Source organism: Heptranchias perlo, chromosome 10 (assembly GCF_035084215.1).
Source record: "Heptranchias perlo isolate sHepPer1 chromosome 10, sHepPer1.hap1, whole genome shotgun sequence".
In the NCBI taxonomy this organism is placed as follows: domain Eukaryota; kingdom Metazoa; phylum Chordata; class Chondrichthyes; order Hexanchiformes; family Hexanchidae; genus Heptranchias; species Heptranchias perlo.
The window spans coordinates 79,746,820-79,768,055 of NC_090334.1; the positions used below are offsets into that span (position 1 = coordinate 79,746,820).

General features: G+C 42.9%; 1 protein-coding gene across 5 annotated transcripts in view; it reads right to left on the reverse strand.

Annotated features, from left to right (window-relative positions):
* smek1 (SMEK homolog 1, suppressor of mek1 (Dictyostelium)) overlaps positions 1 to 21,236 on the reverse strand; it is a 101,810-nt gene that overhangs the window by 21,075 nt on the left and 59,499 nt on the right. For 3 of the 5 annotated variants that reach the window (XM_067992082.1, XM_067992081.1, XM_067992085.1), the window contains exons 5-8: positions 19,893 to 19,970; positions 19,341 to 19,457; positions 16,176 to 16,292; positions 10,189 to 10,320 (exon numbers count right to left, since the gene is read on the reverse strand). In XM_067992082.1, coding sequence (XP_067848183.1) covers positions 10,189 to 10,320; positions 16,176 to 16,292; positions 19,341 to 19,457; positions 19,893 to 19,970 — 444 coding nt within the window. The remainder of the gene's footprint in view (positions 1 to 10,188; positions 10,321 to 16,175; positions 16,293 to 19,340; positions 19,458 to 19,892; positions 19,971 to 21,236) is intronic. The other 2 variants (XM_067992083.1, XM_067992084.1) reach the window with 2 other exon arrangements.

Consider the following 21,236-nt stretch of genomic DNA (forward strand, 5'->3'; position numbering starts at 1 on the left):
GATCCCCTACGGATCCTGTGATCTAGGCTGCCACTCCAATAACTAACTGGTCATTCATCCCGCTGATGTTTGTGGGATGTTGCTGGCTCAGAATGATTGCCACATTTACCTACATAAGACACTGCACTCCAGAAGTATTTCATTTTCAGATTACAACACAAGGCGTGGTATAAACACAAGTATACTTCTCATTTAATTGCGATGTTTTCAATTATGTATTATACTATTATGAACAGTATTCCTAATGACAACATTGATGGTGGGAGGGTTTAATGCCTATAGTTCACTGTCATTTAGATTAGCTGGTGCCATATGCCCTCAGAGGTTAACAGCCGTGATGCTCCACGTGCAGCACAGTCCTTCACTCAGTGTCATGTGTGGCGCCATTGGGGTGAGTACTGAGGGGGCAACCAGTGCTCCATGGAACTATATTCCAGCATGACACGGTGGAGGGGAAAAAACTGCAAATGCTCCCTCTGCTAAGAAATTGTACCAGGTAGTCCACTAGAATGATGCACCCTCCTGACTGATAGCGGGACAGCAATCACCAATGCTGCAAAAAGCGGAACACCTGCTTAGCTTTTTTTTTGATCTCGTTTAAATTAAATTGACTTTTCACTTGCTCAAAAATGTTGTTTGACTTTCAAACCAAGAGGAAACTACCGTGTTAGTAAAGGAATAAAATACATTTTAGGCAAGAGTAGTCCAGTCCAGCAAGACACCAGAGTGAGAGAAATGATGAAAGATTTTTTTTTAAAAAAGGAAGGGCGAGGTAAAAGACAGAAATGTGGAAAAATACTATGAGGCTCAGACAGGATGATTCATGCTCTTAATTACCACTAAAAATAAATTGATGGGATAATACTGAATAAACTGAGAAAAAGGCCACTTAAGGCTCGTTTACGAAAATAAACGGGTTTTGCCTCTGTTGGAATAGCAGCGATAAGGAATTTGATATCAGTGTTCGTATGATAACACTCACCATCCACGTTAGTGTTTCAACCTATTGCACATGGTCCCTTTCCAAATTGGAGGTAATCTGCCTACAGTTTAAGCAAGGCATACACCATTCTAAAATTAAATTTTAGGTGGGTTGGGCACTGGCTTTTCACCTCTAGAACCAGAGTTCAAATCAAGTACAGACCTATGTCTCAATCCAATTCCTCATGGGTTTGGGCACAAAGAATATAACTGCCTTTAATCAATCACTAAATTGCCCATCTCATTTAAAGAGGCCACAGAGAATGGAAAAATATCACACTGATGCCCTTCTGAGGTTGGGGATAAGGCACTTTGCTGAGGCAGAGCAGAGGGAGTTTGACTCTGCGCTTAACTGTGCTGTGACCTACCTAGAAGTGCTTGATAAGCACAGAGATTCACACACATTTACTCCAGAACGGTCCAAGGCAGACATAATTCTGCTGCTCTGTCAACAGTACCAATAACTGCTCCATAAGAATAGCTCAGTGATTGCTCTCTGATCCTTTATTAATAGCAGAACGTTCATTGATGTCCAAGACTGCACCAATTATAACAGCACCGGCTCTGATTCAAAACTTTGCTCAAACTATTCAGAAATATTCACAAGTGCAGGTGTCATTTCTGTCCCTCAGCTATCCAGCAGAGGGAACTATTGAGTGCTTCAGATCACAGCATTACAAGAATTCACATAAAGGTTACTTTAAACATGCTCGTCTTCCAAAAATAACGGGAGAGAATGATGATTGGCTAATCATCGAGGTGACAATATTCTGTACACACATAGGGTTATGACTAATAACCAGTAATGATTGGCATATTTCACCCCAACACTTGGCTTGCTGCCACTTGGAAATAGTAAACAATTTTACAACACCAAGTTATAGTCCAGCAATTTTATTTTAAATTCACAAGCTTTCGGAGGCTTCCTCCTTCCTCAGGTAAACATTTACCTGAGGAAGGAGGAAGCCTCCGAAAGCTTGTGAATTTAAAATAAAATTGCTGGACTATAACTTGGTGTTGTAAAATTGTTTACAATTGTCAACCCCAGTCCATCACCGGCATCTCCACACTTGGAAATAGCTCAGTCTAGGGTAGATTTCTAGGAAAGGATGCCAACCTGAAGAGTGAAGTGGTAGCTTGTGTGACCTAATGCCATTTGCAGTAATCCAGGAGTAGGCTACTCTACGTCCTCTCTGGCACAAGCACAGCACTTAATAGAAAAATACATCCTCAAACCTATCTGTAGCCAAGTAAAATAATTTCAGATGTTACAGCGAACAAAACTTTAGGATTAGGTCAGAGAACACTTTACAGAAGCAACATCTTCACATTGAAGGAGGAACTCATGGAACAGACTGTTGCCCAATGCAGTGAATAAAGGACGCCAAGTAAATCCCAACGAGGTGACATTTAAAGATGTGAAACCAACTGCACAACATATGAGCAATAAAGCTGCAGGTGTATTAAATCCTGCATTCTACAAGTTATTTAAATATCATTACTTTTGTAACACTGGTGTAAGCAAAGAAAAATTAATGAAATTAGTAAGTACAGAACCTACCCAACATTTGGTGCAGCTAGAACCATAGAAAAGCTCAAGGTTAATATGGTCCCATGAAGCTGGTGATATTCTTCTTTGCTCTAGTGGCCACAGCCAACGTGTAAATGCTGATTTAGTTGAACCACTCAAAATAGAAACGGATTCCCATTTCAGCAGGAAGTAGAGGAAAATGGACTCGGTGCTAGGGTAAGATAAAACGGCATGCAGTGGTCCTTCATGGACAGTTAGCAAGCTGGAGCTACATGTGTTTTTTTTGTCCTTACCTTTTGATAAACTGCTTGGACTTTCATGGATTCAGCCCACCTTAGTTAGAGTTCTCCATACGCACGGTATTATGTGCAACCACAGACTTAAGGGCAGGGTAAAGGAGCAGAAGGCTTTCAATATGCAGAAAGCAATTTCAGCAGAATTATAAACACATAAAATGAGTTCTTGCATCCTTAACTTAATGAGAACAAGTTAAGTCCTCAATGGGTAGACCCAGTAGTCTGGGTGGCAGCTGAACAGGCCTATGGAGAATTACTGGTGTACTTCTGCACTAATCCCAAGACTCATATACCTGAAACAAAGCAGTCTCGATGCCTCTCCCTTCCTCGATGTCTCAAAGGGATTGTTTGGAGACAGGCAAAATAATCTCATTTATCTTCCACAGCCTGCTAAAAACAAGCCACTGCTAAGTTTTGATTGTCTCTGAGCATCTACAAAGATTAGCTTCTTTGTACTTCTTGTCCAGATACACTGGTTTAGCCAAATTGTCCTGCATGAAGCATCCTTGCTATACTAGTGCTGAACTGGCAAGCATAATCAATGACTGATGGCAAACAGGAGCTTAATTTCCTCATGCCCCCCACCCCCCCATACAGTCACATTGACACACAAATACTGCAGGCTTCATTGATTTGCACCACAGCAGCAGGTGCATGTTATCTCATAGGTCCTTTGGAAAGCAGAGGATACCACCCTCATGTCCTCAAAACCCATTGGTTATCGACACATCTAGTTGACAATCAATAGTATACAGAAAAAGGGTACAACTTACTTTCTTGTATGGCTTTCATACAGTGCATGCACATAACTTATCAAACATTGCTTAGTATTTTATAATTTGATGCTGAAAGCCATTTGCAATTTTTGATCAAATACATCTTTTTTTGGACAAAATGAAAACAATTTCTATTAGTGAACAAATCTGCAATTTAGGTGGCAACAAAGAGGTGGGAGTTTCATTTGGAATTTTCAAACCTCCTAGCTTAAAGCTTATAAGACTAAGTACCGAGGAAAAGGATTTCAACGCCAAAAAAGGTCAGGAGTCTAATGCAAGAAAGGCACATCCCAACAGCGCTATACTGCATCATTTAGGAGCAAAATATATTGTGCATTTTAAAAAAAAATTCATTCATGGGATGTGGGCGTCGCTGGCAAGGCCAACTTTATTGCTCATCCCTAATTGCCCTTGAGAAGGTGGCGGTGAGCCGCCTTCTTGAACCTCAGCAGTCCGTGTGGTGAAGGTTCTCCCACAGTGCTGTTAGGAAGGGAGTTCCAGGATTTTGACCCAGCGACGATGAAGGAACGGAGATATATTTCCAAGTCGGGATGGTGTGTGACTTGGAGGGGAACGTGCAGGTCGTGTTGTTCTCATGTGCCTGCTGCTCTTGTCCTTCTAGGTGGTAGAGGTCGCGGGTTTGGGAGGTGCTGTCGAAGAAGCCTTGGCGAGTTGCTGCAGTGCATCCTGTGGATGGTACACAATGCAGCCACAGTGGTGATGGGAGTGAATGTTTCGGGTGGTGGACGGGGTGCCAATCAAGCGGGCTGCTTTGTCCTGGATGGTGTCGAGCTTCTTGAGTGTTGTTGGAGCTGCACTCATCCAAGCAAGTGGAGAGTATTCCATCACACTCCTGACTTGTGCCTTGTAGATGGTGGAAAGGCTTTGGGGAGTCAGGAGGTGAGTCACTCGCCACAGAATACCCAGCCTCTGACCTGCTCTTGTAGCTACAGTATTTATGTGGCCGGTCCAGTTAGGTTTCTGGTCAATGGTGACCCCCAGGAAGTTGATGGTGGGGGATTCGGCGATGGTAATGCCGTTGAATGTCAAGGGGAGGTTTAGACTCTCCCTTGTTGGAGATGGTCATTGCCTGGCACTTGTCTGGCACAAATATTAATTGCCATTTATCTGTCCAAGCCTGGATGTTGCCCAGGTCTTGCTGCATGCGGGCACGGACTGCTTCATTATCTGAGGGTTTGCGAATGCAACTGAACACTGTGCAATCATCAGCGAACATCCCCATTTCTGACCTTATGATGGAGGGAAGGTCATTGATGAAGCAGCTGAAGATGGTTGGGCCTAGGACACTGCCCTGAGGAACTCCTGAAGCAATGTCCTGGGCTGAAATGATTGGCCTCCAACAACCACTACCATCTTCCTTTGTGCTAGGTATGACTCCAGCCACTGAAGATCACGCATAACTTGCGCCCACTAACTGTGGACTGGTGAAGCTAATTCTGAAACAAAGCTTTATTCTAGAATGCTCAAACTAATGTTTGTAATTGTGCCAAGACTTCACCTGTTGAACAAATGGAAAGATTCCCACAATTAATTGGGCAGCTTCTAATTAAACTGAAGTATGATATTCGGTCAGCAGGCTCCAGTTTAACAAAGAATGTGATTTTTTTTTACCCTCCTCTAACGTACTCCCCATCTCTTCTGCATCTGCATCCTCTAACACCCCACTCAAGTGGAGATGGAAGCATGTGCACACAGCAGTTACAAATTAATTTCTATAGTGCTCCTCATGTATGAAAATACATCCCAGGATGGACACAAAGCAGCAAGGAGAGCAAGCAGTTAGGAGGGGGTGAAAGTGCAAAGAGAAGGATATTTAGGTTTTTGAAAGTGGGGAGCGAAGTGACAAGGTGGCAGTGCCGAAGAAGGGAATTTGGAGGCTGGAGGAATATTGGCAGGGAGTGGTAAGTAGTTTTTCTTTCCTTTTTTTTTCTCTTGACATTGTAGTTGTTCTTAAGCTAATTTAAGGGTTAAGTCATGGCAGGAGATCCCAGGGCCGTGTCATGTTCCTCTTGTGGGATGTGGGAATTCAGGGCTCCTTCCTGTATCCCTGATTCCTTCACCTGCGGGAAGTGTGTCCAGCTGCAGCTATTGTTTGACCGCTTGACGGCTCTGGAGCTGCGGATGGACTCACTTTGGAGCATCCGCGATGCTGAGAAAGTCGTGGATAGCACGTTCAGTGAGTTGGTCACACCGCAGATAAAAATTACTGAGGGAGATAGTGAATGGGTGACCAACAGACAGAGGAAGAGTAGGAAGGCAGTGCAGGGGTCCCCTGCGGTCATCTCCCTCCAAAACAGGTATACCGTTTTGGATACTGTTGGGGGAGATGGCTCACCAGGGGAAGGTGGCAGTGGCCAGGTTCATGGCACCGTGGCTGGCTCTGCTGCACAGGAGGGCAGGAAAAAGAGTGGCAGAGCTATAGTGATAGGGGACTCGATTGTAAGGGGAATAGACAGGCGTTTCTGCGGACGCAACCGAGACTCCAGGATGGTATGTTGCCTCCCTGGTGCAAGGGTCAAGGATGTCTCGGAGCGGCTGCAGGACATTCTGGAGGGGGAGGGTGAACAGCCAGTTGTCGTGGTGCATATAGGCACCAACGATATAGGTAAAAAACAGGATGAGGTCCTACAAGCTGAATTTAGGGAGTTAGGAGTTAAACTAAAGAGTAGGACCTCAAAGGTAGTAATCTCAGGATTGCTACCAGTGCCACGGGCTAGTCAGAGTAGGAATGACAAGATAGCTAAGATGAATACGTGGCTTGAGAGATGGTGCAAGAGGGAGGGATTCAAATTCCTGGGCCATTGGAACCGGTTCTGGGGGAGGTGGGACCAGTACAAATTGGACGGTCTGCATCTGGGCAGGACTGGAACCAATGTCCTCGGGGGAGTGTTTGCCAGTGCTGTTGGGGAGGGTTTAAACTAATGTGGCAGGGGGATGGGAACCGATGCAGGAAGTCAGTGGGAAATAAAGTGGTGACAGAAACAAAAGGCAGTAAGGGAGAGTGTACAGAACATGACCGGACAGATGGTCTGAGAAAGCAGGGCAAAGACCAAGGGAAGTCTAGATTAAACTGCATTTATTTCAATGCAAGAAGTCTGATGGGCAAGGCAGATGAACTCAGGGCATGGATGGGTACATGGGACTGGGATGTTATAGCTATTACTGAAACATGGCTAAGGGAGGGGCAGGACTGGCAGCTCAATGTTCCAGGGTACAGATGCTATAGGAAAGATAGAGCAGGAGGTAAGAGAGGAGGGGGAGTTGCGTTCTTGATTAGGGAGAACATCACGGCAGTAGTGAGAGGGGATATATCCGAGGGTTCGCCCACTGAGTCTATATGGGTAGAACTGAAAAATAAGAAGGGAGAGATCACTTTGATAGGATTGTACTACAGACCCCCAAATAGTCAACGGGAAATTGAGGAGCAAATATGTAAGGAGATTACAGACAGCTGCAAGAAAAATAGGGTGGTAATAGTAGGGGACTTTAACTTTCCCAACATTGACTGGGACAGCCATAGCATTAGGGGCTTGGATGGAGAGAAATTTGTTGAGTGTATTCAGGAGGAATTTCTCATTCAGTATGTGGATGGCCCGACTAGAGAGGGGGCAAAACTTGACCTCCTCTTGGGAAATAAGGAAGGGCAGGTGACAGAAGTGTTAGTGAGGGATCACTTTGGGACCAGTGATCATAATTCCATTAGTTTTAAGATAGCTATGGAGAAGGATAGGTCTGGCCCAAAAGTTAAAATTCTAAATTGGGGAAAGGCCAATTTTGATGGTATTGGACAGGAACTTTCAGAAGTTGATTGGGAGAGTCTGTTGGCAGGCAAAGGGACGTCTGGTAAGTGGGAGGCTTTCAAAAGTGTGTTAACCAGGGTTCAGGGTAAGCACATTCCTTATAAAGTGAAGGGCAAGGCTGGTAGAAGTAGGGAACCTTGGATGACTCGGGAAATTGAGGCACTAGTCAAAAAGAAGAAGGAGGCATATGACATGCATAGGCAGCTGGGATCAAGTGGATCCCTTGAAGAGTATAGAGATTGCCGGAGTAGAGTTAAGAGAGAAATCAGGAGGGCAAAAAGGGGATATGAGATTGCTTTGGCAGATCATGCAAAGGAGAATCCAAAGAGCTTCTACAAATACATAAAGGGCAAAAGAGTAACTAGGGAGAGAGTAGGGCCTCTTAAGGATCAACAAGGTCATCTATGTGCGGAACCACAAGAGATGGGTGAGATCCTGAATGAATATTTCACATCGGTATTTACGGTTGAGAAAGGCATGGATGTTAGGGAACTTGGGGAAATAAATAGTGATGTCTTGAGGAGTGTACATATTACAGAGAGGGAGGTGCTGGAAGTCTTAACGCGCATCAAGGTAGATAAATCTCCGGGACCTGATGAAATGTATCCCAGGACGTTATGGGAGGTTAGGGAGGAAATTGCGGGTCCCCTAGCAGAGATATTTGAATCATCCACCGCTACAGGTGAGGTGCCTGAAGATTGGAGGGTAGCAAATGTTGTGCCTTTGTTTAAGAAGGGCGGCAGGGAAAAGCCTGGGAACTACAGACCAGTGAGCCTGACATCTGTAGTGGGTAAGTTGTTAGAGGGTATTCTGAGGGACAGGATCTACAGGCATTTGGAGAGGCAGGGACTAATTAGGAACAGTCAGCATGGTTTTGTGAGAGGAAAATCATGTCTCACGAATTTGATTGAGTTTTTTGAAGGGGTAACCAAGAAGATAGATGAGGGCTGTGCAGTAGACGTGGTCTACATGGACTTCAGCAAAGCATTTGACAAGGTACCGCATGGTAGGTTGTTACATAAGGTTGAATCTCATGGGATCCAAGGTGAGGTAGCCAATTGGATACAAAATTGGCTTGACGACAGAAGACAGAGGGTGGTTGTAGAGGGTTGTTTTTCAAACTGGATGCCTGTGTCCAGCGGTGTGCCTCAGGGATCGGTGCTGGGTCCGCTGTTATTTGTTATTTATATTAATGATTTGGATGAGAATTTAGGAGGCATGGTTAGTAAGTTTGCAGATGACACCAAGATTGGTGGCATTGTGGACAGTGAAGAAGGTTATCTAGGATTGCAACGGGATCTTGATAAATTGGGCCAGTGGGCCGACGAATGGCAGATGGAGTTTAATTTAGATAAATGTGAGGTGATGCATTTTGGTAGATCGAATCGGGCCAGGACCTACTCCGTTAATGGTAGGGCGTTGGGGAGAGTTATAGAACAAAGAGATCTGGGAGTACAGATTCATAGCTCCTTGAAAGTGGAGTCACAGGTGGATAGGGTGGTGAAGAAGGCATTCGGCATGCTTGGTTTCATTGGTCAGAACATTGAATGCAGGAGTTGGGATGTCTTGTTGAAGTTGTACAGGGCATTGGTGAGGCCACACTTGGAGTACTGTGTACAGTTCTGGTCACCCTATTATAGAAAGGATATTATTAAACTAGAAAGAGTGCAGAAAAGATTTACTAGGATGCTACCGGGACTTGATGGTTTGACTTACAGGGAGAGGTTAGACAGACTGGGACTTTTTTCCCTGGAGAGTAGGAGGTTAAGGGGTGATCTTATAGAAGTCTATAAAATAATGAGGGGCATAGATAAGGTCGATAGTCAAAATCTTTTCCCAAAGGTAGGGGAGTCTATAACGAGGGGGCATAGATTTAAGGTGAGAGGGGAGAGATACAAAAGGGTCCAGAGGGGCAATTTTTTCACTCAAAGGGTGGTGAGTGTCTGGAACGAGCTGCCAGAGGCAGTAGTAGAGGCGGGTACAATTTTGTCTTTTAAAAAGCATTTGGACAGTTACATGGGTAAGATGGGTATAGAGGGATATGGGCCAAGTGCAGGCAATTGGGACTAGCTTAGTGGTATAAACTGGGCGACATGGACATGTTGGGCCGAAGGGCCTGTTTCCATGTTGTAACTTCTATGATTCTATGATTCTATGAGTGTCTTGACAATGGTGGGACAGTGAATGAGAATGGTGCCAAAAGAGCAGAGGGTGCGTGAAGGAGATTTTGGGGGTAGGGCTGGGAAAGGCTAAGGAGGGATTTCAATGGGAGGATAAGGATTTTTTTTAGACCACATGGGAGCTGGTGGACCCTGGCAAAGAAGGGCAGATGATGGAGGTGCAGGCCGTGTAGATGTGTGGATGAGAACGTCGGCCTGGGCATTCCGGATCACTCAGTTTATGAGTGGAAGTGGGAAGGAATGCAACGTGAGCATAGGAGAAATTCGACCTCAAGGAGATAAAAGTTATGGATTAGGGTTTTGTGGCAGAGGAGGAGGCAGCTGCTGATGTTTTTGGAGGAAAAAGAAAGCAATCTTGGTAAAGGACAGACACGGTGAAGGAAGCTGAGCTCAGGGTTGAGCAAAGCGCCAAGGTTCCACACCTCTGGACTTCGCTAGAGGTGGTAACCAGGGAAGGCTGATTGAGTTGAGGCTGGAGATATGTGGGATAAGACGACATTGGCATAAACTTTTTATATTTAAAAAAAACAGTAGAAGATGGACAGTAATTAATACCCAGATAACTAGGAAACAGAATGCAACTTTTAAAAACAATATACTTACATTGGCTGTGGCCAACATGTTCTCAGGGTCAACTAAAGTGCGGAGTAGTCCCATAAGCTGGACTGCACCGCCCAGCTCAGGATCTGGATCACAAATCATATGTTCAATGATGAGATTGATGAGCAGGATATCCTAAAAGAAAATACACCAACAGCTGTAAGTTTCATATTCAAACCAAGCTATGAACTAGTGCAACACTGTACTGATCAAGTGGCCACACAATTTATCCCTCCAGCAATAGATGAGTGTCTCACATTTAACATACATACAATAGTAGTGGATGTGGGCTCAGGAAAAAGCTATATACTAAACTGAATACAAGTGGCACAAGCACATGCATTTTAAATTTTTCTGCCATCTGGACTGGTAGATAAGGTGGTTAAAAAGGCATACGGGATACTTTCCTTTATTAGCCAAGGCACAGAATAAGAGCAGGGAGGTTATGCTAGAACTGTGTAAAACATTGGTTAGGCCACAGCTTGAGTACTGCGTATAGTTCTGGTCACCACATTACAGGAAATATGTGATTGCATTCGAGAGGGTACAGAGGAGATTACGAGACAATGTTGCCAGGGCTGGAGAAATTTAGCTATGAGAAAAGATTAGATAGGCTGGGGTTGTTTTCTTTGGAACAAAGAAGGCTTAGGGGAGATTTAATTGAGGTATATAAAATAATGACAGGGCTAGATAGATGGATATGGAGGACCTATTTCCCTTAGTAGAGGGGTCAGTGACCAGGGGGCATAAATTTAAAGTATTTGGTAGAAGAATTAGAGGGGAGCTGAGAAGAAATTTTTTCACCCAGAGGGTGGTGGGGGTCTGGAACTCACTGCTTTTAAGTGTGGTAGAGGCAGAAACCGTCAACTCATTTAAAAAGTACTTGGATGAGCACTTGAAGTGCTGTAACCTACAGGGCTAGAAGTGGGATTAAGCTGGATAGCTCTTTTTTGGCTGGCACGGACACAATGGGCTGAATGGCCTCCTTCTGTGCCGTAACTTTCTGATCTAATTTCAGATGTGAATGTTGATTTAGGCTTTCTAACTGAGTTTTAATCATGCATACCCACCCTGCTTTACTTGTATTCAACGATCTTTGTCTAAGGCTAATTGTTCTGCAAGGCCACTGGTTTACAATAAATCAAATTCAGCTTTTATTTCATGCAATTTCTAGGATTTTAGTGGCTTTTTGGGGATCACATTCCATATCTGTTTCTGTGACAACTCAAAATCAGTGCATTTTGTTTAGAATGTATACAGGTTCTGCTACTCCCTATAAATCAGGGTCATTGGATTATGGTGATTAAGTAAATCGAATTTTGTTTTTATTATGTGCCATTCCGAGATTTTTTTACCAGCACAGTGGGCATAACATTCAATCAAAATCACAAGCCAGTGAGTGGCCTGAACTGACAAATCCAAGCTTTTTGTGGATGCTCTTTGCAGTAACTACCAAAAGTGACAGTTCCCTGCATACGCTAAAGATTTCACTACGCAAGGACGCAGGAAGAACTCTGGCAGTCCAAATACATTTTCCAATTATTTCCTGTAATATTACAATTCCTGGTTTTACATTTCAACTTGTGAACAGGAGCTTCAAAGGTTAAGACTTTTATTTTTAATGATAAGGAATTGTAGCTGTGGCCTTTTTTTTGCCTCAAGCACTTTACACAAGAAAAGGTGAGTGAGTTATCGGAGAATACAAACAGTACAGTATATTTTTTATACTTTACTTAACTAGTTTTTAAGTCCTCTATACTGTAATTAAACAAAGTTGAAAAATGTGAAGTAATACATTTTGGAATAGGGAAAGGAAGTACACCTTAAAATTATCAGAATTAAATGGAGTACAGGCGCAGGTCACTAAAAGGTGGCATCACAATTGGATAAGGCAAAAATAAAGCATATGGAAGCCTTTTTTTTAAAACTTAGCGACATAGTACAAAAGCAAGGTAATAATGCTAATGCTGCACAAGACCTTATTAGTGGAATACTATGTACAGTTGTGGGCACTCCATTATAGGAAGGATACACAAGCAATGGAAAAGGTGCTGGGTAGATTAAATATGACGTTACCATGGATAAGGGGTTACAGTTATGAAGAGAGACTTGAGAGGTTAGGGTTTCCCTTCACTCTGCACCCCCCCCTCCCGACCAGAGAGGAAAAAGTTGGAGGGTTGATCAGACCGAGAACATCAAGATTATAAAGGGAATTAGATAGTTACTTGAAAGTAAAGGGTGTGGGGAGCCATCAGGAGAGTGGGGTTAGACTAGGCAGCTCCACCTGCTGTGGTGTGACATGGTGGTTACCAACATGCAGCTGAGTTGCAAGTGACTTTTTGACTACTCAAAATGATTGGCAGTTTTCTGAGGTAGCAGAGCTTCTGACAAGCTTTGCCAGAAGGGAGACTGGTGCTTACAGCAGGACTGGCATTTTCTGCAGAGTGGCGAGCAGCAGCATCAACACTGTGAACAGACAGCACCAAGAGAGGAGCAGCAAAGTGGCGAGTAAAATCTGGTGACCGTTATAGGTTATGGCGATTTTAGCTTCAAATGTTCCAGATAGTGATTTGTGGAGATTCATAGAATTCACAGCACAAAACAGGCCATTTGGCCCAACAGGTCCGAGCCAGTATTTATGCTCCACACGAGCCTCCCCCCATTACTTCATCTCACCCAATCAACATATCCTCCTATTCCTTTCTCCCTCATGTACTTACCTAGCTTCCCCTTAAATGCAACTATGCTCTTCGCCTCAACTACTCCATGTGGTAACAAGTTCAAGCTTAATAATGGTGAAATGCTGATACTTTGAGGTGGCAAGCACTGTTTGATTGGATTTTTTGGAGAAGTAGGGGGGTGAAGTGAAACTTGCAGTAAAAATCTTTAAAATGTGAATAAAATTAAATATATATATTTTCAAGGTGTGACCTATTCTCCTGTCCCAGAATGACATAAAAGTGAGTTATTTTCTCATCTCTAATCCAAGGAAAAGACAACAAATGGGTGACATCATGCAAGTTGTATCATGTGAGTGTTTCAATTAAGAGTGCTGGAGTCAAAGTCTCTTTCTTATAGAGTTGGAGGCTCAGGGTGTGCCGCAAAGCGTTTTAAAAATGTTGGGGCTGAGCTGAAATTTAAGAGGGCTGTTTTGTTCCCCTACTGTTGAACAGAAATTAAATAAGGATCTGATGTGACTGACACTCACATTTCAGAGTTGTTTCTATTGCTATATAAGAAAATGATTTGATCTCTAGAGCCAAAGGCAACAGAGACACACTTTTAGCACCAATCTCCCAGGATCTGGCTGCACTGCAAAAGGGCTGCTGAACTGACCTAAGCATCGACAAACAACTCTGTCTGTGTCTCCCTCTCTCTTTACCCCCCATCCTCTCCTCTGTGTCAGTCTCAGAGAGCTCAATTTCTCTGACCACAAAACATTGTAACAAGGAGGCGGGGGAGAAAGTGAAACAAAGCAAGAAAATCTAAGTACTTCATACTGGAAGTATTTCTTCCCTTCGCCAACTGAAAAACACAGCAACAGTCCCTTATAATAAACTGTTCTCGTAGATTTGCTTAACATTGTACTTTGGTTCTTGGGAATTTGTACTACGATATACATCATGCTTAATAATGTACTGAAAAGCAGATCATGTAGTCAACCACTAAATTCCTGGGGGTTTGTTTTGTAACATTTTCAAAACTATACATACATTAGTCTAACAAAGATCTCATCTTTATGTTTTGAAGGGTGTAAGATTCCTCTAAGTCTCATGCGGATTACTTTTTACTTTAAATAATTGTAAATGCACAAGAATAGACTTTTGTTTTTATTTTTCTCTTCAGAGATGAGATTTTTTGTTCAATCTGAAGTCTAGTTTGTGTGATACTATAATGCAGATTGAGCTCTGGACTGTCTTTGGTGTCTGATACATGAAGGCTAATTGGAGATTTTGCCTCAGTATTTGGGGATTCCAATTGCATGGTAAACCCAGATTCATACAACATACTGATTTGGGGCATGAGTAAACAACATTTTTGGCACTTAGAGGAATCAAACCCATCCAGTTTATTTTTCCACTGCAATTTCTGTATTCCATTTTATATATAGAAGATATATTATAAAATGCACCGAGTTTATATTTCTACATGAAATAAGTTTAAACATTTACAGGGCACAAAGCTCATTGACCTCAACAAGCTCATTCATATTACTGGCCCTACATCTTGCCTCATTAAATTAGGTCAGTCTGGTGGATCTCAACAAACTTACGTAAGCTTAAAAGTTGCCAGCTTGGCTCAGATCGGAGCCACAACCAGAGGGTTGTTGGTTCAAGTTCACAAGCACTCCAAGTGCAGTACTGAGTGAGTGACACATTGTCAGAAATGATGTCCTTCAGATGGATGGCTAAACTGAAGTCCTGTCTGCCTGTTCAGGTGGGATGTTAAAGATCCCAAGGGCACTATTTGAAAAGAAGCAGGGTATTCTCCTGGCCAATGTTTCTTCCTCACAAAAAAAATAGCATCAAAACACAGATCTAAGTGGTCACTCATCTCTTCGCTGCTGGTGGGATGGTGCTGACCCAGAATGGATGACGCTTTTGGCTGCATCACAGTCAGTGCACTTCAAAAAAGTAATTCAGTGTGAAGCTGAGAGACACATTCAGATGTACAATAATTTGCCAATTACCACGAGTAACAATTTAGTTCAATTAGGAAGTCAACAGATACTGGCAGAAAAGTACTTTGAAAGGCTCAGCATCTTGTGCAAAACACAATCCATATTTAACCCCAATTTTTAAGGATGGCTTAATGTGCATGAATGGTCATTATTTCATTCGGCAGAACATCCCTCGCCTTAATGAGCACAAAATACACCAAAACTTGAACATTTAAATCAATAACATTCAAATTTACAATTTACAACACAAACAGGCTGCTTAGCCCAACCAGTCCATGTTGCTGCTTATCCTCAACGAGGAGCAATCCTAATTCCATGTGCCCACCTTGTTACCATATCCCTTTATCTCCCTTTCCTTCAACCACCTATCTAACCTATTCTTAAATTTTGACATGGTCTCTGCTGGTACATTCTACACCCTCATAACCCTGTGGACAAATGTTCTTCCTGCTCTCTGTCCTAAATCGCACACTTAATCTTATATCAATATCCCCTTATTCTAGACCCTTAATCCCTGGAAACTCCTTGTTATCTATGCTGACCCAAGCCTTCATAATTTTAAACACCTCAATCAAATTACTCATGAATTTCATCAGTTCCAATGAAAATATTCCTAACTTTAAGGTTTTCTTCACATTTGTATTTCCTCATACCAGGAAGCATCCTAGTGAATCTGCACTGCACCCTCTCCTGCCTAACCACCCTTTCCTATAGTGAGGAGCCCAAAACTGTACACAGTCCTCCAACTGTGATATACCAAGGTTTCATACAAAAAAGAACTTGCATTTATATTACGCCTGTCACGATCTCAGGAAATCCCAAAGTGCTTTACAGCCAATGAAGTACTTTTCAAGTGTAGTCACTGTTGTAATGTAGGGAAACACAGTAGCCAATTTGCACACAGCAAGGTTCCACAAACAGCAATGAGATACATGATCAGATCATCTGTTTTAGTGATATTGGTTGATGGATAAATATTGGCCAGGACACCAGAACTTCCCTGCTCTTCTTCGAATAGTGCCATGGGAACTTTTACATCCACCTGAGAGGACAGACAGGGCCTCTGTTTAACGTCTCATCCGAAAGACAGCACATCCGACAGTGCAGCTTGAACCCACGGCTGTCTGATTTAGATTCATTATTACATCTCAATATCTTCAATGCTGCAACTGCATATAAAATACACGGTAATACAGTAATGTTCTGGGCAGGAGAAGACAATTAGTCCATCTAGCCTTTGTAGAGCAGCATAGACAATGTCCTGGCAAAGTTCAAACAATTAAGAAATCCACAGTTTCTAATTACTCACATCATCATTTTGTTGAGCTTCCTGCATGACAAATTCTCGTACCATGGAAGGATTGTACTCGACCAAATAGGAAAATATATCAGTGGCTGCACTTCGCACCTGAACGTCATCCATACCCTGGAAATCAATATTTGAAAAGTTATTAACAAAGTATACACAGTTAGCACACAATTGGTAGTCTTGGAAAGGAAACATTGGGTCTTTGCCAAATTACTCTAATGTCATCACCTTCAATGCTGCAACTGCATATAAAATACATAGTAATGTCTTGAGAAAGATGATCATTGGAGATCTGGAAGAGTAGGCTAGATAAATCAATCAGGTTCCTTATGTTGATTCAGGAATTAATAGCCCTTTATCTCGTTTCCCAACAAGAATTCATCCAGTCTGTTTTTAAACACTGCCACGGTTTTCAGTTCCATCCCCCTTGGTGATCTGTTCCACAATTCTATCAATCGTACTAAAAAAAAATGTCAAAATGTTCTGCGTTCTCTCCCCCCACCCCGCCCCCCCCCAGCTTTTAAACTGTATCTCTTAGTCCTCGAATCCTGTGCTTGACAATAATTTTCCTGGATTTAAATTCACTATGAAAATCTTAAGACCGCCATCAAGTCCCTCTCATGCTTCTCTTGACACAGAAGTCCCAGGGTAGACAATCTTTCCTCATTATCGAGTCCGTAGTTCATGAATCAGTACCCTAACCCCTCCTCTGGACTCTCTCCAAATCTACTTAATCTTTCCTGTAATACGGAGAACAAAATCTTAATACAGTACTCCAGATGCAGCCTCACTAAGGCCAGATACAACTTAATTATCACCTCTTCAGACTTATAGGTCACACCCTAGCTACAGGTTAAAATTTCATTTGTTTTTCACCACCTGCAAAACACCGAACTGATCATTTTAATGATCTATCCATCAAAATCTCTGGCCACACCATCGAATGGCACGCTGGACTGACCTTATTTTTTAAAGCTTTAAAATAAAGTCAGACTTTTTTTTGCATTCTAAATATTTTTCAACTAGTATAAGCAAATATTTCAATCACCTCAGATTGAAAAATTATATGCTATGTACGATTACTCAAATACTTTGTGGGATGGTAGCATGGTGCAGGCACAGACAACTGCAACATCAAGAGAATTAACAGTAGTGGTTTCAGGGAGCAGGAGACAACGTCACGGCACGACTGGTCAACAGAATGACCCCCGCCATTTTGAGCATAGCAGAGCAAAATACCTGTAGCAGAGACACTCAGGGGACAGTATTCCCAGAAAACAGCCAGAATACTGAAAACATATGGTTCAAAAGACTAGGAAAAGAGAAAACAGAAGAAGAAAGATTGTAAAGACAGAAAGCATTGTGAATTAAAGATAAAAGTAATAGTATCACTTATTTTTTAATGGTTTGCTTGATAACTATTTACTTACTTCCCCTATTTTTCTTCTCGTCTCCCTGAACCTACACGCCCATCTGAGGGGAAAGGCTGGTGATGTCCCTCACAAGGCCATGCCTCAAGTATGTGGGCCCATTAGAAAGCTGATCCACAAATTACATTTCTGCTTGGTATCCTTTGTGGTCCTTGATCCCAATCAGGGGCATCTGGACTGGAAAATCTGGCATTCACCCGACACTGAATGTTCCAGTCATGAACACTCACAATGGGGATCGAGGATTGAAAACGTTGGCAATCTATAAATGAAGGTATAGCACTATCTGCTGTGTGTCACTCAATGGTGGGGTTGGGGTGCGGGGCTGCTCTGTGGCATTTCTCCAGGATATTGCTAGGGTAACTCATTGCCCATACAAGGCAAGAGACTTGTATTTTTATAATATATACATATATTTTTCCCTTTTTAAAAACATTTAACAACTTATTTTCATCGGTGACAACATTGCACGAAGCAGCCGATCTGACAGTCTTTCTATTTGCAACATTTCACGACTCAGTTCAACTTCCTTGCAGCTGCTGTCGTACTAAAGCCAAAGCTTTAACTGGTTGTCTGTGAAACTTTTTCCGCACAGATTCCCATATCTCTTCAAAGAGGCCTAGCCCCTGCTCCCACACTAGGCCCTGTGAGGCCTAGTGTAGGGACAGTGGTTGGGCTGAAAAGGAGAGGTCCAGGAGCAGGAGCCATTATACCCTGGTGCTGCTATCCAGGCCTCCTGTAGCTCTCCTCTGTACCCTGTGGATACATTCCATCCTATTTCTGGAGTCTGATTGGTCCCTCCTAACCACCCGACGATTAGCTGGGACTAATCAGATGCCACAAAACCAACTAAATATGCTTTGAGTAGAATATTGTCTGTATTATAAATGTTCATCTAGATGTGCCTCTCTCTTACTCTACATATTGTACAGCATATTAATCATATTAAGTAAAGTAACTCTTGATTGTGACATATTTCTTGAACTATGTGTTATAAGTAGATGTGCTCTGCATTTGAGCAATACAAACAGAACTTCAAAGTAGCAACAGAAATTGAAAGCATGCAATCACCTCACCCCCCCCCCCCCACCCCACATGCTGTTCTAACCAAAAGGAACATCTGTTCTTGTGTAGTAAAGTGCTCTTTAAAACATACACTAACAACATTAACATCTTTAGCAAACAGCAAGCTGCTGTTAGGAAGTGTTGTGTGAAATGCTAATGTAACTCAGTCTAAAGGGATCCTGGAAAATCCTAGGATCATTTTTAAATCAAAAATAAATGAGCATTTGGTCGAAGTGAGTGGTCAAACAAAACATTATTTCCTGGTTAAAGACCCTTTACCAGTGGGTAAATGCAGCATTTGGGAAATGGGATGGGAGTCACTGAGCCAAACAACCAGAGGGGACCCAAATTGAACCCCCTCACCCCCCACGATTACAGCTTAGGTGGCAGTAGTGTACTACAATTGGCCTTAGTACCCCTGGGCTACAGGGGGAAAAGATAATCACCTAGGGTTTCTGGTCTCTAATGCCACCCAGTAACTCCTGCTGGATAAGTGAGCATGTGTAGAGGTCAGGTGAGATCAGGAGTGGGCTCCCCATGGTTGAACAGCTTTCCAACACTCACCGTTGGGCTCAAGTGAAGAATGGCCACTGAGGTGCGGTACTGGAGAGCTGCTGTTGCCTGTGGAACTGTATCCCCAGCAATTCATGTACTTTAATTAACAACTTACCAAAATGACCTCAAGAGCTGGTAGTATACCCATATTTGACAATGTCTTGAAGAAAGAGTCCCTGTTTTGAGGTTGCAAAGTTTGAGAAAATGCGCAAAATTCTTTCAGAAAATTCACCTGAAACAAAAGCAAATTACGTTTTGGGGATCAATTAGACCACATGGCAACAATTATTCCACTCATCCACTAGGCTGGTGATACTCATTAAGTTTTCTTTGAGCACCACAATCGCAATTCCACGCTCTTAATAATACTCCTAACACATTTCACCATGAGTGATGGGACATGGGACCGTGTCTGCAGTTCCCCGTATGTTTACCTCCTGATTCCAAATGTGCCATTCTGGGTACCTGCCAAATGGAGGCCAGGTACTTCTCTGTAGGAAGGGAGAAGGAACTTTATATTCTGCTGGATGGTTTCATTAGGGCCCTTTCGCTTACTCTGCGGATGCTAGTACTGCCCTGCCTCCTAATAATGCAGATAGGGGCTACACACAACCCCTGTGCATTTCCCTAACTGTTCATACATACTCCCATACATTCTCACACTTACCAGTTCCTGTCTTTTATCATCATCTGTGCCATCGTCCGTTAACTGTGCAAAAAGTTCTGTCAGGAACTTCTCATCTTCCTGGAAGGTTTAAAACAAAAGTGCAAGATATACCAAATAAAATACAGATAGAAAACCACCTGTAATCCACTGAACTGGGCTTTTCCTGCTTTACTATAGGACTAAAATATTTGTTAATGCACCCGCACAATAAAAATAACTCATGCCCATGACCAAAGCAGTGAAGAGAAAGATTTATACTTTGAAAGCTACCACCACTTAGGGCAGGAATCTGTTTTAGTGACAGCAGCGACTCAGTCACTCAATGCCACTAAATACATCTGCCTGCAGATGCTTAGCCAGTCATAGAAAATTTACGGCACAGGAGGCGGCCATTTGGCCCATCGTGTCCGCGCAGCCGAAAATGAGCCACTCAGCCTAATCCCACTTTCCAGTACTTGGTCCATAGCCATGTAGGTTGCGGCACTTCAGGTACTTTTTAAAATGAGTTGAGGGTTTCTGCCTCTACCACCCTTTCAGGCAGTGAGTTCCAGACCTCCTCCCCCTCTGGGTGAAAAAAATTCTCCTCCGCTCCCCTCTAATCCTTCTACCAATCACTTTAAATCTATGCCCCCTGGTTATTGACCTCTCTGCTAAGGGAAATAGGTCCTCCCTATCCACTCTATCTAGACCCCTCACAATTTTGGACACCTCAATTAAATCTCCCCTCAGCCTCCTCTGTTCCAAGAAAAACAACCCCAGCCTATCCAATCTTTCCTCATAGCTAAAATTCTTCAGTCCCAGCAACATCCTCATAAATCTCCTCTGTACCCTCTCTAGTGCAGTCACATCTTTCCTGTAACGTGGTGACCAGAACTACATGCACTACTCAAGCTGTGGCCTAACTAGTGTTTTATACAGTTCCAGCATAACCTCCCTGCTGTTATATTCTGTGCCTCGGCTAATAATAAAAAGTATCCAGTATGCCTTCTTAATCACCTTATCTACCTGTCCTGCTACCTTCAGGGATCTGTGGACATGCACTCCAAGGTCCCTCTGTTCCTCTACACCTCTCAGTATCCTCCCATTTATTGTGTATTCCCTTGTCTTGATTGCCCTCCCCAAATGCATTGCCTCACATTTCTCTGGATTGAATTCCATTTGCCACTTTTCTGCCCACCTGAGCAGTGCATTGATATTTTCCTGCAGTCTACAGCTTTCCTCCTCACTATCAACTATATGGCCAATTTTTGTATCATCTGCAAACTTCTTAAATGTAGGGAGCACGTTTAAGTCCAAATCATTAATATATACCACAGAAAGCAAGGGACTCCACTGGAAGCATCC